This window comes from Pantherophis guttatus, chromosome 1 (genome assembly GCF_059756535.1).
Source record: "Pantherophis guttatus breed Tessera chromosome 1, ASM5975653v1, whole genome shotgun sequence".
NCBI lineage: Eukaryota > Metazoa > Chordata > Lepidosauria > Squamata > Colubridae > Pantherophis > Pantherophis guttatus.
Genome location: NC_142063.1, coordinates 46,276,864 through 46,304,059, shown reverse-complemented (window position 1 = coordinate 46,304,059; position 27,196 = coordinate 46,276,864). Strand labels below are relative to the sequence as shown.

The window sequence follows — 27,196 nt, the reverse complement described above, 5'->3', positions numbered from 1 at the left end:
AACATTTCAATGAATACTATTTCTTTGCTTCTATGAACCTGAACTATCAGCTCTTTATTGCCACAAAATTGTTATGGGACCTAACAAAAGAATAATGTGTTTTTTTCACTTTAATCTTTGTAGCATCAAGGCAACAATAGTACAATATAAGAGAAAAGATGGATGGATGGATGGATGGATGGATGGATGGATGGATGGATGGATAGATAGATAGATAGATAGATAGATAGATAAGAGAGAGGGAGGAGAGAAGGAAGGAAGGAAGGAAGGAAGGAAGGAAGGAAGGAAGGAAGGAAGGAAGGAAGGAAGGAAGGAAGGGTCTGCTAGTGTCAAACAAGAAAGTGTAGGAGTTGGTTCCAAGGTGTATAAATATTTGGAAAAAGGACTAATGAGAAGGGAGCAATCCATAAAAGAAAAAGACAATCACTGGTAGACCTGTCCACAACTAGTCTAGTCAGCAAGACTTGCCTTCCATGTATGATAGGGAAGGGCAGGATGCTAGAGAATGACTAGTTAGGGCCTTCAATGGCCACACAGTGGTCTCTAACCCTTGGTTCTACAGTCCAAGACTGGGTTGCGGCCAGGGGTGGGTTCTACTTACCTTTACTACCGCTTCACAACAGGAGCACTCACACTTCTGCACATGCACAGATCACCCATGATGACACTGTGGTAGGTGGGTGGAGCCTCCTGCTGGTTTTACTACTGGTTCTATAGAACCGGACCAAACCGGGAGCAACCCACCACTGGTTGCGGCTCATTAAGAACCAGACCACGCAAGTTATAATTGAGCACACAAGCACATGAAGCTCCATTTGAGCAAACAATGGGCATGCACACAAAACCACCCCCTTTCTCCCCCTGCCACTGCCACCGCCACTGGTCTGCGGAGCTGGAAAGGTTGAGGACCACTGGGTTATAGCATTGCACCTTGTCTACCACACCCCACTGAGTTTCCATTTTTTCCTACTACTAGTGAATGTCTGTAAATCTCCCATAACTGAAAGCAAAGTACTGGACTTATAGAACCAGATTTTGGAGGAAACAAAATCGTACTTGCTACCAACTGCAAAGTAACAATGATCTAATAAACAGATTTCCCCCCAACTATACATTTTGGGATATTTTTTCAAAGACCCAGACAGATGTCATTGTTCTGGAAACAGTTGAGAGGGGGAGAACGGCTTTCTCTGCAGTTGTGGCTATGGAACTGCATCCCCCTGATGGCTCTTTCCTGGGGTTGGGTGTGCTGATTTGCTCCCTGATGGTATTCTGTGCCTAAAATTCTCTCTTTTGGTCCTCCCCCCCTTTTTTTCAATCATTTTTCCCCAAGGAACAATATGTATTTTTGTTGTTAGTGTGTATTATCTATGTTGCTTTACTTGCTGCCTAAACCTTAACCTTAATATGGGAGGTCACTGAGGTGCCTAGAATTACTGAGTTGAGGGTGTGATATAAATAAGGAATCATCATGTCCTGTGCTAAACACATTTGGCTACAAGCAATAAATAAGGAATGAAAGTCAGCCAGGGCTGACTTTAGTAATAGGAGAGATTAAATGAGATGCAGCTTTGTTAACAGAAGGATTATCTAGTAGATCTTTCCTCTACTGTGTAATGGTATACCTTATGAAAGACAGAATGCTATAACAATTGGCTGATGATACTAATGATGGGGAGTGTAGTCAAATATACATGAGAAACATAGGGCAAAGGCAAATAGTACCTTTCTCTGCTTCCTGGGGTCTTCTCCCTTGCACTCTTGCTGTTTTCTACCTGCCCCACACCCATGAAGGCCTTTGAAAGAGCCAGTCAACTGATTCTTACATTTGAATCTTCAGAAAGGCAGTTAGAAGGATTCAGTTTCTCTTCCAACTGTCATGTTACACGAGCAGATCAAACTACAGGTAGTCCTTGATTTACAACTATTCGCTTAAAGTTACAACAGCACAAATTGGAAGCAGAAGATTGCATGAGACAATCTCTTGCAGAATATAATTCCTAAATATAAATTGGCAGAGCTAATTTGGAAACTTTATTTGTTTATAGGGCAGTAAAGTAAATAAACTATATTTATAGTGAAGGTCAATTACTGGCAATTTATTTTGGCAAAAAATAAACTTCCTTGAACTCTGAGGGATATAAATTAAAACAAATGAAAGGACATAAATAAATTATCTAAGGCTAATGTTTAGGCTTACAGAAGAAGATTATGAATAATAGTGTCAACTATATTTAACTAAATGCATGTTCAGCTTTTGTCCTTACCCCACCCACTATGCTTTGGCCCCCACCACAGACTCAAAGACTGGGTGAGATCTGGAGCCCAGAAAGTCACCTTCATTTGACTCTTCAGTGATCCTTTGCAAGAGAGCTTTGTCTGTATGCTCTGACATGCATACTCTTTCTGGCTTTGAAGCCCCTTTTCCAATATCTCTGACACCTTCCTTTAAGTACCAATTGCAGGTCTTAAAAATGTTGCACATGCTTAAGATGCCATAAGGATTCTATTTTCTAATGGGTTTGGTTCCAAGCAGTGGTGGGATTCTGCTGGTTCTAGGGGGTTCGGCCGAATCCTTTGTTAAATTGCTGCCTTGCCCCACCCCTTGCCCCGCCCCTCCGCACTACTATTTATTGCCAATAAATGGGGCGAGCGAGCCAGCAATTTAACAAACGGTTTGGTGTTTTTTTATAATTTATTGGCCCCGCAGCACACTGAACCATTTTTTAAATTGCTGGCTCGCCCGCCCCTCACCCCACCCCACCACTGTTTATTGGCCAGGCAGCACACCGAACCGTTTGTTAAATTGCTGGCTCGCCCGCCCCTCGCCCCGCCCCGCCTCCCACCCGCGCGGCGCCAGCCTATCCTAGCCAGGGGTAGGCAATTGTGGCTCTTTTACAACCTGTGGACTTCAACTTCCAGAATTCCTGAGACAGCTTGGCTCTGGGAGTTGAAGGCCACAGGTTGTAAAAGAGCCACAATTGCCCACCCCTTCCCTAGCCTGAGTTCCACTGCCTGGGATCCATGTGGGCTGCCACGTGGTTCCCCACCAGCACCGGATGGGCTCCAGTGGCTGCAGCGGCGACGGTGGCGATGGCATCTGGGCAGATCCAACAGGTGAGAGCGCAGGAGGCACCGCGCAGCGCAGGTGCGTCTTTGCAAAACGGCCTCACGGCCGGCACCTCCTTTCCCCAGCCAGGGCTGCTGCACTTACGCTGCCAGGGAACCGGCGGAGGGAGTGGGGAGGGTGGGCGTGCGGGGGGGGGTCTATCCAACTGGGCTTTTGCAAAACAGGCACGAGTTGGGGATTCTGATGCTCGATGCATGTTTTGTGTGGCTCACTGGGAGAGGGGGGTGGGCAGGATTCTGAGCCTATGGACTGGCTTGTTTGGGGTGGGGGGCCAGGATCTCTGATGACTGGGACTTCTAGGGGATGCTCCTGGCTTTGCAGCAGAGGGGTCTTTAAACCTGCCTTATCTGCATTTCTTTTCTTTGCAAAGATCCCCCCCTCCCAAAAAAAGGATGGGTTGCCCAAACATTTGTGCTGCTGGCTTCCCTGCCTGTCTTGGCTCTATCAGGGTTGGGTATCTCTCACTTGGGGAGAGGGTCTCTTGGATATGTATGTGTGTGTTGTGTTACACTAGGCAGGGAGGTGTGATTCACATGGTTGTTAATTTAAGTGAATCTGGCTCCACCCCCCATTGACTTTGCTTGTTGGAAAGGCTTCCCCCCCCCACCTCTCATTGCCATCTCAGCCCTTCTGCCCTGCCTTAACCTTAAACCGAGCTGCGTTTCCTCCGAAATCCAGTCTTTTTCCTTGCTGGGAGAGACTTTCCTGCCCCTGCCACTCAATTTTCAGGAGTTGTTTGTTTACAGACAGGAAACCTTCCAAGGTTTCTGGTGGGGGGAGGTTTGAGCTGTGGAATATCTCACTGCCACACATGTGTGTCCCCCCCTTGCCCTTTTTTGCCTTGAAAAGGCAGAAGCTTGAAGAGGTTGCAGGAAAAAAATGCTCTTAGAAGCTTCTGAGGATCAGGTAACTCAGCTTAGATCGTCAGAGGTTTTTAAAGGGATTTTTTGAAGAGGTTGTAGGAAAAAAAATCGCCTTAAAAGCTTCTGGATCCCAGCAGATTTGTGTGATCGTCAGAAGCTTCTAAAAGCATTGTTTTCTGCAACCTCTTAAGGTTGTAGAAAAAATGCTTTTAAAAGTAAAAGTTAAAAAAAAATTGGCCATGCCCACCCAGTCACATTACCCACAGAACCGGTAGTAAATGGACTACTCAGAGGGCTGAAAAGGTTATTTTTGACCGGTCCTCGCACTTTTGACCAATCCTTGAATTTATGACTGTCCTCACATTTTACGTTTTGCGCCCTATCTTGTCACCGTGATGAAGAGAAGTAGTGGTGAAATGAGTGACATGGTTGTTAAGAATGCACAACGGGCATAAATGTGAGGATGGTCATAAGTGTGAGGACCGGTCAAAAGTGTGAGGACCAGTCAGAAATGACTTTTTTCAGCCCTCTGAGTGGTCCCTATGCACATAGCCATGCCCACCCGGTCACATGACCAGCTAGCCACGCCTACAGTCACATGACCAGCTAGCCACACCCACCCAGTCACATGACCAGCTAGCCACGCCTACCCAGTCACATAATCGCCAAGCCACACCTCCAACTAAGCCATGCCCACAGAACCTGTTGTTAAAAAAATTGAATCCCACCACTGGTTCCAAGCCAGGAAATGATGTGTGAATCCAGTCAGTATAAAAAAAGCATGCAGATAAAGGTGATGCAAGTAATTCTTGGCCCTGTTCACTGTTTATAGCAAGCTGAACCATAAGGGAGAGAGAAATGTGTTGTGCAATTACGGTACTTTAACTTGGCCAGCTGACTGTATCAAGTGACCCTGGTGGGGTTACCAGGTGAATTTTGCTTTAGTTCCCAACAAACAAAGGTCTGTTTTGGCTAAAACAATGAAAAATTAATGTCATTGCATGGGACTAAAGTGACTCCACCCAGTTAGTCATGTAGCAATTCTTCATTATCGCTTTATTTTATCATTCAATGAAAAACGATAAAAGGATTTCACTTAACCAGAAAAATGGATATCAAATCAGCAAATACAACTCTAAGTGTGAACATTTAAAAAACATTTCCTCTATGTAATCAACTTCCACTAAAAGCCAAGTTTATATTTGTTTACAAGTTCATTTTTCAATTGGCAGAGTCTCTGCTGGCATAGAAACATATATTCATTTTTATGCTATGTCCAAACTGGGTTTGGTTTAGCCAGAACATGGCTAAAACAGCAACATTTCTTCTTAGTAACCTCCTCCCCTTAAATAAATAAAAAATAAAAAATAAAAAATAAAATAAAAAAAATATTTTTTGACATAAAATCCTTTTGTATCACCTTTAGAGCTGAGGTGGCACAGTGGTTAGAGTGCAGCACTGCAGGCTACTTCAGCTGACTGCTAGCTGCAGTTCGGCAGTTCAAATCTCACCAGTTCAAGGTTGACTCAGCCTTCCATCCTTCCGAGCTCAGTAAAATGAGGACCCAGATCATTGGGGGCAATATGCTGACTCTAAACCACTTAGAGAGGGCTGTAAAACAGGGGTGAGTTCTGCTTACCTTTACTACTGGTTTGCAGCAGGGCCGTGCGCACACTCTTCTGCGCATGTGAAGCGTTTTGATGATGTCGGGGTCGATGGGTGGAGCCTCCTGCCGGTTTTACTACCAGTTCTATAGAACTGGTGCAAAGTGGGAGCAACCCACCAATGCTGTAAAAGCACCATGAAGTGGTATATAAGTCTAAGTGCTATTGCTATTTAACTGATGCTTAGTGAAGTAAATGAATAAAGCTGCAGTTATCTTAACTTTATATCTCAATGCTTTCTCACTGGGGCAAAGATCCATAAAACTGAATTAACATAAAGTATTTTCTGTGGGCTTGTGGCAACTGAGGAAGAGAGTAGAGGATTTTGTTCCACTTGTGCAGTCTAATTCAGTGTTTTTCAGGCTTGGAAAGTTTCAGATGTGTGGACTTCAATTCCCAGAATACTGAGAATTGATCCACCCATCTTATTTAACTTTGCCAAGTTTGAAAAAAAACATTTGTCTAATTGATCTTATGGCAGCCAGAAGCAAATCAGTTAGGAGATTGCAGAATCTACTGGCTGGACTTGACGTTCATAAACTTCATTCGGGTTTGCCTGACCCATAGAGCTCCAATTCTATGAAGCTCTCTATAAGAGAACACTGTTTGCTATCTATTTTTCTTTGGTTTTTTTGATCTACTGTTAAGGCATCCAGCTGTAAATTATCTTAATAACCATTACATCACTTTGGTTGTGGAGTGTTAAGTTACATCCACTGTTTGGATTTAGGGTGTGGAAGGTGTGAAATTTCAAAACCTCAAGTTTTGAAGTTTGAGGGCTGATTAGCTAATTTTCCTCCTTCCATTAGCAGATGGCAAGAAAAGACATCTACTGTAATTCATGACATCAAACCTAAATCCCTGGAGTTCCTGGAATTATCCAACACATGAGCTCTCAGAAGATTAGTCAAAGCATGGAAGACTTGGTCTGGATGCTATTGTGCACCAGACATTTTAGAAAATTATCAGTTATCAAGTGTTCATTGCCCAGAGTCTCTCTCATGTGAGATGGATAGATAAATCAGCATGCTTGTTCCAATAGAAGAGAGTATATGTAGCTCAGGTTGAAACTGTTGGGTTTTTAGTGATATCTGAGCTTGTCTGTTTGCTTGCAGATGTTTAATTTCCAGCCTGGGTAACATCATGAGTGCTTGTAGAGAGTGCCATACAATTGTGTCCAAGATTTTCCCATCAAATAAATTACTGTGTCATTTAGACATTTCTTTCACCTCTCCATTTTTGCCATGGCTATATTTTGGATAAATACGCATATATTTTCTGCTGTAATTGAAATATACTTTTATACTTCTGCATATAAATTATGAATATATAAATCCAAATCAGACTTGAAAATATTCCTCCACAAATCACACTTCAATACATTTATTTATTGCTTTATTTATTGAATTTGTATGCTGCCAAATTCAGTTGGATTCATGGTAGTTTACAGAACAAATAAAATACCCACAATACAACATGAAAATGAAATAATAAAAGATCTATAATAAAAATATCAAAAATAACACTGAAACATCTATCACAATTTCAATCAGTAAACATTACATAAATATTCTCGTGCAATACTTACATCAACAATATAAATTACATTAAATTAAATTAGAGAACAGAGAACAATACAGTAGAAATCCACAGAGGACAATCTCATGATTATATGCAAGATAATATTCCACTAAGGCCCTCCATAAAAATTTGGCTTCCATTGCCTTGTGAAATTTCATCGCCATGGAGACTAACATAATACCCAAACAGAGTTGTATTCTATAAGTGCCATAAAACCATTGCTTTCTAACTTTAGATTAATGAAAACGTAGAACTTCCAAATTCTTTTCCCATTACGACCATGTCAAATAGATAAAGTCTAGTCAAAGAAGATGCTCCTTGAAATGTCTCAATGCCAAACTGTAGATGGCTTTATAAGTTCAAGCCAGGCCTTTGAATGGCCCTAGGAAGCCTATCAGCAACTAGAGCAAGCCTTGAGCACAGGAGTAACATCCTCAAGACAATCAGCATCTGTCAACAGTTGTATTTTGTAGCAATTATAGATACAAAATATAGAAGTTTTCATAGGCAGCCCTATAAAGAGGTGATTAGCACATAGTCATGACGTCCTGAGTACTGTTGCAAGGCTGTACACTGTAGGTAAGGTAGTTACTACCAAAACAGCCATGGCATCTCCTGCTTGACAGCTTGAGACATTGCTGCTACCACCAAATGGATATCTATGTATGTGTGTGAATGGTCAGTTGACCTGCATAACAAATACTTGGTGGAATGGGAATGTGCATATTACCCTGTTCAAAATATGCTTTCCTGCATATTTTGTAGTTTAGATCTGGAGCACAACTCCATGTTTGGAATTGGAGCATGATAATGTTTCGTTTCCTTCCTTCCTTCCTTCCTTCCTTCCTTCCTTCCTTCCTTCCTTCCTTCCTTCCTTCCTTTCCTTCCTTCCTTGTAATTAGAAGCACTGCCCCACCAAGTGTGAGTTATTTCCATGTGCCGTTTGGGTTGAAAATCAAGTGAATTATTGCTGGCTGGCAGCAGCCTTGCATCAGCTTTTGGAACTCATATCTGGCCTGATATTGGAATCTTCCAAACTTCTAGTGTTGACAACTTCAATCTCCATGCCTTGAAATTACATTTTGGTTGGGCTTAAGATCACATAAGACAGGCCTTATTTATGCTTATTGATTTTGCACTCAACCTCCAGGAGTAAAACTGGATGGATTACTGTTATCCACTCCAAGCACCTGAGAGATGTTGGCTTTTTTAATGTCCTTGAGGGTTTCCCCAGATATCAGAAAGGCAGATTTACCACATCTCTAAATCTGCTTTGGAATTCTTCTCTGGAGAGCATTGGGTGAAATTTCTCCCTCAAGATGGCCTACCCTAATTTGCAGATCTCCTTGGAAAACCAAGGAGCTCCAGGGAATGAAATAGTTGAAGAAACAATAGAGCAGGGGTACCATAAAAGAATAAATGCGATCAAAGAAATTAATATACTATATCTTTAATATTATTACTTCTATACTTTTACCTTACCTCCTGTAAAGTACCCTTAAGTTTATTCTTATTTGGGGGGTAAAAATAAAAAAGGCGATCTTCCTACTGACTGCTGCCACATATTTGTGAGACTGTTTGCAGATAAAATTGTTCATATTTGCTCATAGCTAAATTGGGATCTGAAGAGATGATTCAGGTGACATCTTGCAACAGTAACTGGGAAGTTCATGTATAAACACAAGTCTTCATAATAAAGTAACGAGTGACCAGTCAGCAAATGACAATTTAGAATGTAAAACTTCTGGAATAATTCTCAACTTCTTAATTTTCAGAATGGTCCTAATTTTAGCAACACTAAATACTGAATTAATCAGCTTTTTATTTTAAAGCATTTTATCATTTTAAAAACTGAAATAAAAACAAGTAATATGGAAAGGCCAACATAAAAGGAAGAGTTTAGAAAGAGGTCCAAAATGTATCAGTTCTCTTGGTCCAGCATACTGCAGAAGACAGACCATTTCTAAGGCCAGGTGCTACTTTGAAACCACATGTAGCAGTTCTACAAAACTAGGCCGTAGAAAGCAGACTATTCTCAAAGAATTGCAGGTGCCTACAGAATTGCTCTAACTCTTCATACAAGAAAGTATACTCTGTTAGTTTTCTAATAATTAACCAAAAATATGCTCCGGCAATGTAGTTAGTTGTCAATAAAAACAGCGTGTAGGTTAATAATAAGACTTGAAGTGTACTGTACAGCTGTGCCAGGATCCGGGATTATTCATGAGGTAGATTAACAGTGACGTCATTGTTAACATTTGGCATCACTAGCTTGCTGGTCAATTCATTTCACACCCTTCTTAAACAAAGTCCTGGCATGAGGCCTGGCATGTTGCATAATGTGAAATTCTGGGATACTCAGCTTCACACCATCATCAGGAAGCTCTGAGAAAGAGATTTTTTCCTCTTTGCTTGAGTTTTGTTCAATAAAATCATCTTTGTGTGTGTGTTCATTTGTATGTGCACGGGTATGGGCACATGTGAAACTCCTCAGGCATATTTTTATCATTTGAAAAGCAAGCTAAATATTTTTGACTAGAGACTTTTGCTAAACAGATCAGACCACAGGTAGAAGGCAAAGTCAGGCTAGAATCTATGTATACAAATGCTTCAATTATTATATTTATTGCATTTATTTATTAAGCAGATTTATATGGCTGCCCAACTAACACAGGGTGACTCCGGGGGGCATCAAAACACACGTGCACGTACCGTATATATTCATAAAAATGCATTAATATATATATATATAATAAAACATCTGGTCATTAGTGTATTACAGTACTATAAATTCAGCAGAAATTCTATATATTCTGATATTTGAATGTGAGCTTCCTAGGAATGTTGTTATTACATGAAGCCCTCATAAGATCTCCATTTATCCTACTAGACAGCATGTACGATGTTTATGAAAAAGAAGAGAGGAAATAAAATACTGTACCAAGACTGTTAAAGCAGCTTTGCTCATAATTTCATTGTTCTAATTTCAGTGATTATTTTGCTTTAAAAAGACACTATTATTCTTTTTACCACATACAGTAGAGAAATAATTTTTACAGTGACAGACTAACATCACCTTTACCATGAACTGGATGCACATAAAGTACGTTGTTAATAAAAGTCTTAACCAAAGAACTGCAGGATATTTAAATTTGGATTTAAATTTCTAATGCAACTTCTAAACAATCCATTTTTTTCAACTGTACAGTGACTATATTGAATGCATTGCAAGTCACAATTTTGTATTTGCTTTTTATTTGCTGAGACCAATGCTCTTCAGAAAGACTAGCTGCTATACCTTACCACTATTTCATTTGCTCCCCCAGATTTAAATCCAACTAAGTTAGCATTTAATTCATACATGTAGTCCTCAATGTACGACTATAATTGAGCCCAGAATTACCGTCATGTCTGCTTAACGGCTGCCACAAAAAAGGTCGTAAAATCATAAACCATTGTGGTTAAGTGGGTCACCATGTGACCATGCCTGATTTTTGCAGCAATAATTAAGCAAACATGGTGATCATTAAGTGAATTGATGGTCATTAAATGAACCTGTTCATCCAATAGATATTTTTGGCCAGAAACAAATATTCGAAAATTGCAAAAATTACAATCACATGACCTTTGGACATTGCAAATGGCTGTAAATGCAAGCCGGTTGCCAAGTGTCCAAAATGAGATCACATGACCATATAGGAGTGAAATTGGGTCATAAGTATCTTTGGGGGGGGGCAGGGATGAAATGCTACTGGTTCGCACCGGTTCGGGTGAACCGGTAGTGGCAGCAGCACATGGTTTGGTGAACCAATAGCGGTGGCAGTGCGAAGCTCCGCCCACCTGCCTGGATGTCATTACTTCCTGGTTTTAACCAGGAAGTAACCTGTTTTTGACCCTCTGTGCATGCACAGGTGGCTTTGTACATGGGCAGAGGGTTCAAAATCGCACGTAACGCGGAAAGCACACTTCCGAACCGGTAGGGAAAGTAAGTACATTTCACCCCGGGGGGGGGTCTGTTGTAACTTCAAACGGTTGCTCAGTGACTGGTTAAGCAAGGACTGCTTGCATAGCAAAATTTTTGCTACCTAATTATAATCTTTTGAGGATATAAAGAGACATTTGTTTTCTGAATTGTTCCAGATTTCATTGTTTTGGAGTAAGTGTGGTTCTATGTCTTCTCCAGTTTTATGTTCTTGTTATTCTTTTCATTTGATTTTCTTAGTGTGGCTTTTAGTTTGATCATTTTTTCACATTCTTCATCTTTCCTGAACTTTGGTTTTCTATACTGTCATTCTGCAGCTAATGCCACCTTTTCTACACATGCCTTTCTTTCTTCCTCCTTCCTCATAAAAATCTGGATTCTTCCAGCTAATTACTCTAAAGCTATAATTTCTGACTCATAATTCATTATGCACTTAGGGCATTCTGTTTCATGCATCGCCAACACCAGCCAAGTCTGACAGAAACAAAATTCAGACACCAGCCTTGTCATTTTTGAAACCAGTACATTTTAAAATAGTGTAACACTGCCTGTAGCAATTCCTAATGTTTTCAGCAGAGGCTGCAGAGAATAGAATTTCTGAAGTTAAATGATCTATAAAAATATTCATTTGCTGGAATTATGTATGGTTTCATTTCTGATCATTGCATATATGCATCCATTGCATATATGCTTTCGATGTTATGAGTCATAGGAATGGTATTGTGGGAGATGGTTCCCACGGAGGGGGAGTTGGTGTGATGGACGACAATGACGTGGCAGTCTCCCATGAAGGAGGGAGCATATTCCAGAAAGAGAAGGAAGACCAGAGGCAGCACATCTCAGTGCTGGAGAGAAGACAGAGGAAGAAAGTAAGGATAGCCACTCCTTAGAATCTCTCAGGGTGCATCCATAAGGCTGAGACTACTAAGGGTTTACTTTGGCAAGAATCTGTCTGCTATGTGAAAGCAAATAAAGAACTGAACTCTGGCTGAATTATTCCATGTCGTTCTTGGGCATCATCTGACAAATACTCCTGAGATTACATCAGCATGAGGGCTGATGTTAAATGTGCCCTTCCAGGTTCATATGGCAACAGCTTTGAGGCAAACTGAATCCTATTTATTGAAAGCTCAGTGTGAACTGATAATCTAATGAAAGAGGCAATGAAGGCATTCAAGTTAAATCATGCTGCATTTCAAATCCCCATGAAAGTTTTTCAGTTGTTACTGATCCATTTTTCCCAATGGCTGCACAATGCCTATTTCAACTACCAAACTTTTTGCTAAACATCTCAGTTGTCAAGACACTGTATTGTATGCAGTAAATGCAGATCCTTGTGCCTTAAAAATGCTTTATCTCTATTAAAATAGTCAGGGTTCCTGATTGATTATGGCTGTTGGTCTCACAAGGTTCAGATTTGGGCATCTGGGACTCTACAAAACTATATAAGTGGTGCCAGTTTAGTTATCGATGGACTTGTTTGCCATACAAGCTCTATTAGCCTTTATCACTTTATGTTATCTTAAAATACTGAAGGGTGGAAAGGTGCTTATTTTTCAAAATAATTGATTAGAATCATGATTGCATATTTTGTTTTGTTTCTTTCATTTTATAAGGACTGGTGAATTCAGTTTTCCTAAAATACAGAATACTGGGTCCCTGTTAGTTCTAAGAATGAGATCAGATTCTACTGAATTTCATCATTGGAATACTTCTTATTAATCTATCTCTCTGTTCAAAACAGTAAAGCAAATTCTACGTTGAAGAACTGTAAAAACAAACTCATTAATAAAAGAATTGTTACTTCCCTGCCCATGTCTCAAATTTACTATCCAACACAACAATTATTCTTAAAAATTACCTTAAAATGTTTATTTCAATTTAAATGGTAAAGTATTATTTCTACCTCCCTGCCTACCTTACTCACTTGTTCAACATATTGGTAGAAATAATAAAGTGTCCACAGAATACTTTTAGAAGCAAAACAATAGTTGGAACATGGTTGTCAACTAATACATGGAGCAAAATCTTCTTGAAGGATAGTCCTTCTATGGTATTTTTCACTAAAATCTATACAAAGTTTTTAAATTAATTTAAAAATTAATGTTTTAAAATATAAATATTAAAATGTTTTACATATAAGCCTTTTGGATCAACAGTCAATTAATAATCAAGCCACTAATTTTTCAATGTGGCTTTTGAATTTTCATGTACTTTGCTAGGATTTCCAACTTATGCTTTTTCAACTCTATTGCTTCCTCTGTGATTTTCTTGTGCAGAGATGATATTGTATGCATCCATATAGATATCTCTTTTCTGTCTCTTTGTTATCTGATGGCTGGTCATTTTAAATAAGTGCAAAAGTCTCTGGGCTCAAGTCCAAATCAGTACCAAAAGGACTGTTCAAAGCAGAATCACGCTGGAATGATGTTATGCCATTTAACCACCACCTTCTCTGGATTTGCAATTGTGTCCCTCCATTGATCAGCAGCTTCTGCACTGTTGCTGTCACTGCTTAACCAAACCTGCATGATAAGAAAAACAAAGAATCATTATAAAGAAGACGCCAAGAGCTGTTTTGACATTTATCTTGATCAGTGTATAAAAATCATGTTTATATAACATAATTATATGTATATAATGATATATGATCCACCAGTTGCGGCCCTTCCTAGATTGGGATTCCTTGTGCACAATCACTCATGCCCTCGTCACCTCTCGACTGGACTACGGCAACGCTCTCTACATGGGGCTCCCCTTGAAGAGCACCCGGAGGCTCCAACTGGTCCAGAATGCAGCCGCGTGGGTAGTTACGGGAGCCGCATGGCACTCCCACATAACACCACTCCTGCGTGAGCTGCACTGGCTTCCAGTGGTCTTCCAGGTGCGCTTCAAGGTGTTGGTTATCACCTTTAAAGCGCTCTATGGCATAGGACCTGGATATCTTCGAGACCGCCTGCTGCTACCAATGGCCTCCCACCGACCTGTGCGCTCCCACAGAGAGGGTCTCCTCAGGGCGCCATCGGCCAAGCAATATAGACTGGTGGCCCCCAGGGGGAGGGCCTTTTCTGTGGGGGCACCTGCCCTCTGAAATCAGCTGCCCCCAGAGATACGAAGAATCCAAGATTGCTGAGCACATTGTAAGCCGCCCTGAGTCTTCGGAGAAGGGCAGCATATAAATCAAATTAAAAAAAAAAAAAAAAAGACCTCGGTGCCTTCCGCCGTGCCTTTAAGACCTTTCTTTTTCAGCAAGCCGGGCTGGCTTAACACTTTTTAAAATGTTTTTAATAGGTTTGTTATTGTTTTTTTAACTATGGGGCCAAACGCATATATATCTTTTTAACTCTATTTTAATGTTTGTATTTATGTTTTTACTTTGGCATCGCCCTGAGTCCTTCGGGAGAAGGGCGGTATATAAATCTGATAATAAATAAATAAAATAAAAACATAGAAGATGAATCAAGAATATGTATGCTAAGATGAGTGACAGCATGTGCTGATAAAAATATGCATTTATTAAAAATGGATTCTAAAAAGATTATGTTCTCTTTTATTTTGTTTTTAGGATTTTGAAAAAATTACATTGGATGTAATTTTTACAGCCCATGATCTGGAGATTTCTGCTACAATACCTTTGTAGCATTTAATCTTTGTCTCCTAATAATACTTTACCTGTGTCTTGTAAAATTACATTCTATTTCTTATAGTGATTCTTCTTGCCTACTGTTTTTAATTTCATTTCTATTTTCCAGGCTATTAGGTATTCTATTTCATGTTGTGCCATCTATATAATCTACAAATAGTTTCAAAATTTAGCTTTATTGAATTCAATTTTTGATATCTATAGTTTTGTGATGGATGGATGTGGCTTTTGAACTATTCACAAATTTATACTTCCTGACAATTTATAGAATAGAATGGAATAGAAATTTGTATCTCCTGATAATTCTTTGGGTTGTAAATCTGAGATTTTTGATATAAGATTGCATAAGAGGAAATTGCTTATGGTACAAAATTATTTATTCATAATGAGATAATATTTTTAAGGGATCTAGCAATGAAATTAAATCCATATTTAAAGAAATTTCTGAATATCAACTGACTAGACAATATTCAGCAAAATCTGGAAGGTTGCAGGCTTCCTATTTCTGTTCTATTTCAACCAGGATGATATTAATGGTAACATTTTTTGGTAAAAAGCGAAGTTTATGGTCCACATACATTTTAAGTTTAGAATTCAGAAACTTTTGCATTGGGTGTCATGTGGGTGGGGGGAGGGAGAACCAACCTGTCCCAGGAAATGTTTTCTTCTCACTGAGCTCCTACTATAGAGTTTGATGAGAAAGTTTATTCCATGTTCATTCTGGCTCACAGGGAACATCAGGGTTTCTCCCCATTTTACTTGACTGTTAGTAGATTTCAGCAGACGAGTTTTTTTCTTATCAACCAATCCTTCAGTGCTGAGCATCACAATCTTTACGAAAAAATCTATGGTAGAATTAACGACAATTTTTAAAAAATGTTTTCACTGTGTGAAGTTTGAAATCCCAAAATGAAAGAACATGTTATTGTTAATTATAATATGATGGGCAAATGGGGAGAGAGGGTCCCCCCAGAGTGGATGCATTTTAAGGCATAGACATTCATTGCTCACCCCTTGGAATCAAGACTCTGCTCACTGGAAAGCAGCTTCAGTTCCCAGTACCAGGCTGTTATAAAGACCAATGGAATTCACCTTTCCACTTAAAGTGCAGGTTTTTGCTTATTGATCCACTGATATATATTGATATCATATTGATATATACTGATATTTCTACAACCTCTTTGGCCGAAAAAATGCTTTTAAAAGTAAAAATAGCCTCTGATGATTGCACAGCTCAGCTGGGATCGTCAGAGACTTGTAAAAGCATTTTTTTTATAACCTCTTCAGCTGAAGAGGTTGTAGAAAAAATGGTTTTAAAAGTTAAAAAAAAAAGGCCACGCCCACTCAGTCACATTACCCCCTACCAAGCCACACCCACAGAACCAGTAGTAACAAATTTTACATTTCACCACTGCTCTAAACGTATTTGAATATTAAATAACAGGCTTTAAGAAAACATATTTTAAAATAAACAGAATCAACTGAGAGGATTCAGAAGAAATGGCTTCTTTTTAGTTTTACTAAAGCCTAGATAGTAGATCAAGATATGACATGCCTTGATATAAAAGTTATTATGCAATCATAAAAGAACAATAGTAGCCACACAGAGATGTGTAGTTTTGTATTTAAACATGGTCTCCTTTATGGAGTTTGAGCAATAAGACTATAGTATTTACTTGAAGACAATGGTGTGGATGAACTTGGAAGGTTCTGAGCTTCCAGGATTTGCAACTGAATCCGGCTGTTTACTGCTTGAAAACAGGTGCCTATTTTCAATTCTGCAGAACACACCTGCACAGAGAGTCAAAGAGCAAAGAAATGTTCCATCTTCATTTTAGCTAACTTTCACAAATAAAATATTTTGTTACACAGGTGTGAAGTGAAAAGATCAGACTTTCCATTTTGACAAAGAAACATCAGTTTAATCAAACAGTAGCTCTCTCTTTTTAAAAAATACCTGATAATGCTACTTTTGTATGCTATAGAATTGTAAATTCTAATCCTTCCAAATTTGCCAGAATCAAGATTGGGATTAAAAAAAACAACCCTATTGTATATGTTTTGCGAAAAGTGTTGTCAGGATTTCTGTGGGATCTGTCCATTTTTTAAAATGGCAGGATCTCTTTTTTCCAGATTATAAACTGTTTTTTAAAAAAAACTGCCTTACATTTCTGAAGACTTTTTCATGAGGTTGGGATGACCTTTGGTTCATGGAATTCATTTCCTGGTTCTTTAGAGCCGGTTCTGGCAGATGTTAATAAGTGAAGCTACAATATAACTTCCTTGTGTGGAATTCTATAGTGATGAAGTTTTATAATTAAAATACTTTCATTACCAATGTTACTCCATTTCAGAGGAATGCCAATCTGTCTTACATATGGAGAGTAAAGAAGATGACCTTGATATATATTTTCAAGAACCCTTGCCACACAAAAAGGAATTACAAATTGCAGAAATATTCAGAAGCAGGCAAGTAGTTCTTTGATTCATGGAGTAAACGAAAGAGGGTAAAATACTGCCTTGTAAGGATCTCTTATTGTAGACTATCTCAAGAAATTATAGTTTTAATTTTCTTGTGGAGATATCAGCTGTTCAAGGTAGGCCAGACCAGTGAAAATCAAGAGACTTATTTAGGCTATCCTTTTCGAAACAGGTCAAATCCTGTTACATAATCCAGCCTCAGAATAAAAACTACTATTATATTAGAGATATAAAGCTATTGTGAATATATAGTTAGGATGGAGGTGAATTTACAACAGGTGAAGAAAGAGTTGCAACATCTAAAGAATTATAGGCTTTGCACCCTGTTCATAATTTTTCAGACATTACCTTTGTAGATGAAAAGGAACAGTTTTCATTGCAATTTGGCAATGGGAGAAGTGAGTGTGAAAGTCTTAGCCGATAGGGGCTACAAGTGAGGGGCCTCTTTTCTCCCTGCACCTCCCCCCTCCCAGAAGCAGGGAAGAATCAATGAATATAAACAAAAGGACCCAAAACCAATTCTAGATTTCTGTTCCTGCATAAAGCCCCATGTATTTCCTTCAAGAATCCTTGGGATACTTTAACTTACTAAAGCTTTGGAAGGAGGTGTTATCATCAGCCAATAATCCACTTCCTGTGAACTGAGGTCTCGCAGGGGCAAAATACATTCTCCTATAGTTTTTCTCCTGGGAATCAGGGATTGTACTTTGAACACAAGTCTTGCAGTCTGGAGGAGTTGCAGTTTAATAGCAAATACAAAGGTTTCCATGAACTCAATGTCCTAGAGGCGACAGTCAAATGTGAGATTTGAAAGAAAAAAAATCCTTATCCATAATCACTCATGTCTCTACTTTTATCAATTCACATATTACATATAGAAGAATTTTGAAATAGATTTTGTGTTTTTTTTAAAAAGTGCCACTTACATTGGAAGCTTCTTTTGCTAAACATCTGAACTGCACTGGTTTGTGTAGGGTAAGGATTCCTTTGATGGAAATTTGAGGGTGTTCTTCACAAGTAGATGACCAGTTCAAATCTTTGCACTACAAAATTGAAAATTAAATAATGCAATGTAGGAAAACACAACTACATGCTTAGTCTCCTTATGTCAGTGTGTTTTATTTATGATTAACATTACCATTCATCTTACTATAAAATATGGTTCTCCAAGTTCATAAAATCTCAAAGCAACTGAACAATCAACTCTTGCCAATTCAAATTATTGCATTAGATAATTATTGCTGAAAAAGTGGTTTAATACTGGCTGTCTGAGTTACAATAATGCCTCTTTCTCATACTTTCATGAATACAGAATTAACACAATAAAAATTATAATGAAATGAAGTAGATTAAAGCACAAAGTACTCTCTTTCCAAATAATGTTATGTCTGAAGATGCACTGGTTTATGAAACAGTATGTACTCTGTACATACACTGTTCCAATTAAATTCCTCTCATTTTCAAATAAAAGGATTTCATACAGCAAAATTCTAGTTTTATGTCCAGAAGGAATGGATGTAATGGAAGATGTTCCAACTCAGTATAAAACAGTTTCCTCTATTGCTAATAAAATCTAGCTAGATCAGTAATGATGTTCATATATATATAATAAAAAGTGCAATTGTCCATTAAGACTTGTTAGATGGATCCATTGTTGAGTGGGGCAATTTTATCCTCCCTTCACACTAGTTAGGGGTGTGTGTGTGTGTGTGTGTGTGTGTGTGTGTGTGTGTGTGTAATGATTTTTTTTTTATATTTTTATCTCTTGTTTTTACATTTGGTGTTTTATATGATTGTGTACTGCCCAGTGTCACAATTGGTGAGACAGGCGATTGTACAAATTCAATAAATAAATAAAATAAAAATGTCTTATTGTTCCCAGATGTACTCAGGATGTGTATGGGATTACACAGAGAAAGACACAGTAGGTGGGACTGCCTGGGAGTGTGTATGTGTATCAGCAAAAAGTGGAAGTGAATGGGGGATTGAGAAATTCTGTATAATGATTAATGAAAATCTCACACATATTTTCATTGTTTTATTTAGAATGGTTATCATTTAAAACACTTTATTGAGCTTTCCAGTGGATGTTTCTATTTTTTCATACAAGAGCCAGATGTACCAGTCTTGAATGAAACCTGGATAACATGAAATTAAAGTAGGGTGAGACGAAGTAAAAAAAAAGCTGCACATATTATTTGTCTGTTTAATTTGAATCTGTCCAGTAAGTGTATCTCTGAACAGGTTACTCTATAATGTTTATTCACTAGTAAATGGAGCCACTGTGGTTTTTAGAAGGAGGCTTCTTTGTCAACCTTATGGTTCTTGCCTAACAGCTGAGTTTAGAGTATAAACTAGATTTTTTTTTCACAAGTGCCCCTAATGGAACTATTCAAGAACCAGTAACTGAATCCTTTTTAGGATTACTTACTTTCAAGACGGTGATCCATATCTGTTCTACAGAAAAAATGTAGCACACCTTCACATTCAGTCTGCCAAATTCTCTTTCGTCACCTGATAATGTAATTGTATCTGGGGATAAATCCAAAAACACTTTTGGAACTTGTTCTCAAAGACTGAAAAAACATTCGTTTATCCAATGAACTCAGACTACTTTTTAAAAATCTGTTCTCATTACTTAAATATTTCTCCTTCCTGCCAGGATATGTCAGCTGTACATAAGGAAATACATGTGTTTGATAGAAATCAAATTTGTCAGTGTTTCAGCTGTTTATGATTAATCCTGCCTTAATGCATCATAAAAGGTGTTTTCAAAACTACATTAACAAGCTAGTGGGTTGCCAACATTCTTCAGCATACACCTGCACTGGCAGAACCAGAGAGATTAACCTTTTCACCAGCGTTGTATCACTCTGCCAAGCAAAGTTTATGCTAAAAGGACCAGGACTAGGCAAATGAGTCTAAAACAATGTGCTATGCTAGGCTTCTGAAAGTACTTTCTTTTAGTCTACAGCAATCTTCACCAACCTGCCACTCTTCAGATGCAGTGGGACTGCAATTCCCAGAATTCTGAGCAAGGATGATTTAACACAGGATGCACTGTGTCAAAAACACATTCAATAAAGTTCACTCCAGTGTAGTGTGAGGAATATTTCTTTATACTAATAAAATGCTTGCTTCCTTGCTGTTAGCTTTGGAGCAGTGATTTCAGGAGCTTCAACTTGAAATGTCATTTCATTCTCTTAATCCGATTATTTTCTATGTGGTACCCTCACTTACTATTCAATATTTGCCTATTTCCTACAGACTGGTTTTTTGTTTTGTTTTTTTTGCTTCAGTGGATTTTCCCAGTCCTTGGCCCTCTTTCCCTAACCCAGGGGTGTCAAACTGGCAGCCTGTGGGCCGGATGTGTCATGCGCAGGCCAAGCCCACCCCAGCTCCATGAATGGGAAAAACATCATGAAACGTCACGTGATGGCAACGTGATGCTGCGAATTTGACATCCGTGCCCTAACCACTCAGAATTTCCAATGATTTTTCGCCCCTAAAATAAGGATTGGCTTTTGAAGAGAGTATATGATTCAGCCATTCCACATTTGTACCAATTCATATTGTAATTACATATTTGAATATGCATAGGTAAAGAAGTTTCCATGTGGAGAATAAGGTCGTTATCAAACCACTTTTATGAAATTCCTCTACTCTGGATACATTAGCTTTTCATTAAAGGGAGAGTTTTATTTCTTTTTTTACTACAGAGGATTAAAAAATGTGTACCTTATGCTTCTATTTATTATATCAAATATTGTAGTCTAGGAAGTCATGCAACATATTTTAACTAAGTCTCATATTTGTTGGGTTCAATCAACTTAAGTTAAGGCTTAAGGCTATAACTTATTCCAACCTATATTTTTCTTCCAATGAAGTCTATTTTAACTGTTATTAAGATATCAATGTAACCTCCACTTCTAATAAAGCTAAAAAGAGAAGTATAACAGAAATTCTGGAACTTCTAAGTCAAAATATATTTTGATTTTATAAGTACATAATGTAGAACCTATATAGGCCTACATCTACAGTATGATTGTACCAGGTATTTCGGGAGTTCACAGACCCCTCTCATCATATGAAGCCCAGTTTATTAGATCTCTACCAGAAGTAAGACAAGACAACAGTGCTCATTACCTAAACTTCTGTTACTACCTTGTGAATTCTTTCTGGAGGAGATGCTGCTTGGTGTACTGGAGGCAGAATCATACCTCTTCCAGGAAAAAAAGAAAGTCTGATTAGTTAACAATAACAACAACAAAAACCAAGAACAAGGAAATACAGAACTAGGTGTGAGATTGAAATATATTAAGGAATTATAGGTAGTCCTCAATTTATGACTGATCGTTTAACAACAATTCAGTTATGACAGACTCAAAAAAAGTGACTTACAACTTGTCCTCAAAGTTACAACCATTGCACTACCCCTGCAGTCTTGTGATTGCAATTCAGGCACTTGGCAACTGGCTTGCATTTACAACAGTTGCAGCATCTTGTGACCCTTTGATTTGTGACCCTTCCAGCTGGCTTCCGTGAAGCAAAGTCAATTGGGGAAGACATGTTTGTTTAACAACTGTGTGATTCACCTAACAACCACATGATTTGCTTAATGATTGCAGTAAAAGTGGCCAGTCAAATGATGATTTACTTAATGGCCACATCATTTAGCAAACTGAAATTCCAGTTTCATTGGTGGTCATAGGTCAAAGAGTACCTGTAATCAATCATTTACAATTATTAATAAAGCTTGGTATCACATCAACACTAAATAACACTTATTTACCTGAAATCGGTGGGATGGGCTTGTAAGATCAAACATAGAATGACTTAAAGAGGAAGAGCAGGGCAATGTGCTACTTCTTAAGTCACAAACTGAAAAAGGAAACAGAAATTTCAAGAGCAATTTAGTTTTTAAAAATTCTATACAATATTTTATAACTCAATAAAAATGCTAAACTTGAAAAAATTCTATACCAGAATGGGGTTGATATGAAGTTGCTATAAACTGTTATAAAAGTTCATAGATTAATTTGATTCATAATCAAGTGAGAAATTGCTATCACTTCCTAAAAACAGACAAGTCTAACTATGGAAAAAATCAGGAGTCTGGTGGAATCTTTTCCTATTAACAAATATCATTAAACTGCATGAACTTTCATGAGCTACAACACAATTTTCCAGAGAAAAATTGTGAATTTTTTTTTCTTCTCTGGATTTCCAGAGAAAAATTGCAGACTACCGGAACCAGGAGCACTACTTAGGTGACCCTGTGGACAAGGATAAACCTCCAAGTGCTTCAACGACCCTCAAAAAGGATGCAAATGACCAGCTGTCTTCAAGGAATAAAAATCCTTCCATTCCCCACTATCCTGTCAGAGATGAAGAAGCTTCTTTGGATGAGCAGCGAAATGTCTTCAAAGAAAAAACAAGAAAGTCCAGTTGTCTCCTGAAAAAGCTCCTTGACCTAGATGACTGAGAATCTCTACAGACTTTTACAGCACAAGTTTTTGTTAAAGTGAGCTATAGCTCACAAAAGCTTACGCCTTCTAATATAACCTGATAGTCAGAAAAGGTGCTACCAGATTCTTCCTGTCTCAAAGATGCTTTTTCAAGGATTTTCCAGTTGCCGCTTGAAAAAGCCCCTTTGGGACTACCGTGACCTGGATGACTGAATCCATAGACAGATTCTTCCTGGTTTCTAATGTTCTAACCATAGCAAACAATGGCAACAGAAGATCAGAGCTTTGCTCCCCTGATTTTTATTTAGTGTTGCAAGAATAGGTCAGGTGACTGTCTATGCTGACTGCTAGTACAGACAAAACTGGAAATGTACAGTAATTGCCAACAAAACAAAAACAAGCACGGGAAAAAGACAAGCAGAGGTTGAATCTTTTATTAGAAAAGGATTCTGCCCAGCTTTATGACAGAGAGAGTTTTCCTTTACATCCTTGCATTCCCTTAAATTTTCCCTGCCAAGAAGGTAACACAAGACAAAGAGAGCCACGCTTTAACTCCTGTATGAATGGACCTGACTCTATGGCACAAGACTGCAATGGCAACAAGCAAAAAAGACAACAAGCTAACAAGAAGTCCTGTCGTAGCTCTAGGAGCAGCAAGCAAGTCTGAAAAAGCTTCACACCCCCAACAAGAACTAAGTCAGCAAAAGTTAAACAGCAGAATCAAGTGACAAAAAGAGCATGGAATGAAAACAAAAGAGTCTTAGGTTTAGGATTTTTAAATATACTTTTAAAAAATTTAACAGGGTACAAGAGCATATATAAAATTGACATGTGCCCAAAATTGCAACAAAACAGTCCAGACCAACATGGAGGCTCTGCATTTTTACCTGCATTCAGACACTCAGCATCAGAAAGACACAACAGTATGCAAACAGTAAATTAAAGTTCAACCAATCATCCCAGTTCATGTTCTATGGATATTTAAATAACTTTATACAGCCTTAAGATCATTAGCAACATCTGAGTTTAAGTCAGTCTAATATGTACATTCATGCATGTACTGTATAAAAAAGCACCTACATACATATACATGAAATATATATATATATATATATATATATATATATATATATATATACAGACATACACTACCCTGTTTCCCTGAAAATAAGACATTCCCTGATAATAAGCCTAATCGGGCTTTTGAGCGCATGACAATAAGCCCAAGCGCTTTTTTCAGGGTTCAAAAAAATATAAGACAGGGTCTTATTTTCGGGGAAACACGGTATCTATTTGCATAGTGCAATGTATGTAAGCTGCTTACCTACAGCAGCTTACATACTTCTTACTTTCCTATACCAAATATTTTTTAAGACTGCAATAACTTAGCAGGAAGACTGGCAGTCATGCAGATACAACCAACTTCTTCTGTGTGTCTTTGTGTTTAATAGCTGTTCCCCTCTCAATATTCCACTCACACATCACTCCAACCAATCTAAACTAACAATGGTAGGTATCAGTGACTGCTGCTATACTAGCTAAGCTGGAAAACATTTGAAAGAAAAGCAACCCAACTAAAGGCCAGAAAGTAGTATGAATAGAAGTTAAAAAAATCAAAGATAATGCCACACATAATATCTAAACTTCCAATATCAAAAACGCAGCAAATTTATTTCTATTTCAGTACAAAATTCTTAAAATACTACAACTATACCAAAGTGGCCCTCAAGTGTTACAGTATGCTTGTGAAAAACTATTCATTGATTAATTCCCTAAAACACCACCATTCAATTGGGCTTGGACTTTTCCGTACTTCACCTGATCGGTCTATGTCAAATACTGATCATCCTTAAACTATTTTCTTCTTAGACAATATCTGCAGCTTCTGCTTTTGCTTCAAAGAAATGCAGTCCATATAAATACCACAGAGATTTATCCTCTCAGATAAAGCTGCTCTTTAAATGAACTTGTTCTTCTTCCTTTCAGAGTTTTGCACCTAGAGTATGTAGCTTTAGTGTAAAAAAGAGCTTGAATGTCTTGCCCATGAACTGAATACAAATACAAGAATGACCTGAAATAACAAAATACAGTACTGTACTAATAGGGGCAGCCTGAATGGAAGGCAATTCGGGAAATCAATCAGAAATAAACACATAAACATGTAGAAAAATATGTCTCATTTATGTTTTTATAGTTTAATATAGGCCTATTTTATTCACAACTAATATAAAAAGGCAGAATTCATGTCTGCTGTCTTTTAATACTATTCTTTAAAATGGTGTTAAAACTGATGAACTCTTTTACCTGACCCATATAATCTCTTGTTCACCATTTTTTCTGTGTGGACTTGACTGAAATCTGGAGAAAGAGGTGGCAGTTGCATATAGAAGGGATTATACACCACATCAGCAGGAGGTCTTTGATGGTATATATTGGAAAGTTCTGCTTTCCGATCACTGAAAGACGTTACAACTGAACCTGAAAAGTATGATATATCATTAAGCAAATCATCACTGAACTGAAATTATCTGTAAAATATGAGCAGGAGGTCAGCCTAAAATAGATTTTAAAAAACATGTTTCTTTTTCCTATGTTTCATGGCTATATAGAAGTCAGTATTTTAATATAAAATATCACAAAAATAAAAGCTGCTACTAGAGTAAAGTACTTTAATACTGATATTAGACATTTTAAAAGCTGGGGGAAATTAAGAGCATGTTCCTTATTTTTTGTATTATTGACATTTGTTAAGCATTACTAGCTACACTAATTGGTTGTTCCAGCAGGAGTTGTAGGGGAGCAGGAAGAGTTTGCTCCAAGTAGGGAAATAACTCAGAGGAAGGATGTCTATGCTGCTATTGCTCTTGTGGTATAAGCACAGACTGGATATGACTGTTTAGCCAATCTATAGCAAAGCTTGATGGCAACCATTATCCAATTGGAGAACTGTCGAAAGGAAGATCATGCTCTTTAAGATTGGCCTTGGAAAGCCAGGAATAAGCATTGGTCGCACTGAAATGATACTAAACAGTCCAAATAACAAGTCCGTGTTAGAGATATCGCACCCCTCCCAAAAAAGTATCGTAATGTTTTCAAAGAATGCCGAGATGGTGAGGAAAACTTGATCCAAGCAGAAGGCCAATACTGACTTTGGAAAGAAAGAAATATCTGGGTGAAGGGGGAACAGGATCTTTTTATAAGGCAAACAGTTTACCAGGTTGACAGGCCAATGCCATGGCTACCAAAAAGACTATCAACCATGACATAACTGGGATGGTACAAAAAGAACAAGAGGGAGCCCTCAGTCCAAAAGTAGCCTGGATGTTTTTAAGACAGACATATAGTTAGGTCTTTCATAAATTGCTTCTGTAGGTTATAGAAAAACATTTGGGAAAAACAAATAAGGAAAGGATGCCATTACTGAAGTGAGGAGTAAGGGTCATGCATCAAATATCGGAAAATGATAGACTTGATAATACCAATAAAGAAGAGTATTTGTAGCTCAGGATTGAAATGAGGGGTCCTTGGTGCTCTCTGATCTGGGTTAATTTTCTTGCAGACGTTTCATTATCCAAACTAGATAACATCATCATGCTAGTCTTTGCTAACCCTGATGATGTTACCTAGTTTGTGTAATGAAACGCCTGTAAGAAAACAATGCAGCTCAGAGAGCACCAAGAAACCCTCAATTTGATATGCAAGGACTGTTTCCAAGTGAAGTCTTCAAAAGGCTTCTGTTTAGGTGCCCAGGGAGCCCCTTGTGGAAAGCTTGTAAGAGGCAATGTAACCATCTCTCCCTGTAAAGGAATGCAGGGATGACTTTGGGCAAGGAAGGCATCAATTGTTAAAGGAAGTGAAACGGCAACTCAGTCCTAAAAATATGGAAAGCATGAGGAAGAAATTTGAAATAATTCCATCAGGATTTTTTCTGCTATAAGAGAAATAAGAGAGAGTGCAGAGAGAAACACTTTCAAGATTCTGTTATTCTACCCCCTACAATAAAGCAGCATACCTAGAATCCCTACAGTGCCTGTCTCCTGACTTGGCCTATCTCAAAGGGCTGACATCAATCCTGAAAGCTTCACTACTTTCATCAGAGAGGCATCAAACCATGCAGTTAAGATTTTTAAACCTGGCAATAGATCTGAAGGGCACCTCCATAAGGGATTTGTGGTGTTAGGCAGTTCCTAAATAACACAAATAAATAAGCACGCTTGTAAGCTGCTTTGTTCTTCAGTTTGCAGGCAATCTGATGCACCCTTGGTATCTTGTTTCATACCTAGCAGAAATTATACTTAATCACTTAAACAACTTAATATACGGAAGTTAACTTTTGAACATGGCTTATTTTAGATGATTAGAAATTGTTCAACATTGTTCTCAT

The 27,196-nt window shown here is 38.2% G+C and overlaps 2 protein-coding genes across 8 annotated transcripts in view; both read right to left on the bottom strand.

Moving 5' to 3' along the window:
* The window catches only part of CATSPERB (catsper channel auxiliary subunit beta), a 98,875-nt gene extending 96,488 nt beyond the window's left edge, over positions 1–2,387 (bottom strand). Inside the window, exon 1 of the mRNA XM_034418339.2 lies at positions 1,726–2,387. The gene's annotated coding sequence lies outside the window, so the exon portion shown is untranslated. The remainder of the gene's footprint in view (positions 1–1,725) is intronic.
* Positions 2,388–9,847: 7,460 nt separating this feature from the next.
* The window catches only part of TC2N (tandem C2 domains, nuclear), a 42,360-nt gene continuing 25,011 nt past the window's right edge, over positions 9,848–27,196 (bottom strand). For 5 of the 7 annotated variants that reach the window (XM_087872905.1, XM_087872907.1, XM_034418341.3 and 2 more), the window contains 9 exons: positions 25,117–25,290; positions 22,137–22,225; positions 21,491–21,566; positions 19,776–19,876; positions 18,271–18,387; positions 17,934–18,125; positions 16,540–16,654; positions 15,509–15,708; positions 9,848–13,745 (listed from right to left, as the gene is read on the bottom strand). In XM_087872905.1, coding sequence (XP_087729031.1) covers positions 13,635–13,745; positions 15,509–15,708; positions 16,540–16,654; positions 17,934–18,125; positions 18,271–18,387; positions 19,776–19,876; positions 21,491–21,566; positions 22,137–22,225; positions 25,117–25,290 — 1,175 coding nt within the window. In that variant the 3' untranslated portion in view covers positions 9,848–13,634. The remainder of the gene's footprint in view (positions 13,746–15,508; positions 15,709–16,539; positions 16,655–17,933; positions 18,126–18,270; positions 18,388–19,775; positions 19,877–21,490; positions 21,567–22,136; positions 22,226–25,116; positions 25,291–27,196) is intronic. The other 2 variants (XM_034418343.3, XM_087872908.1) reach the window with 1 other exon arrangement.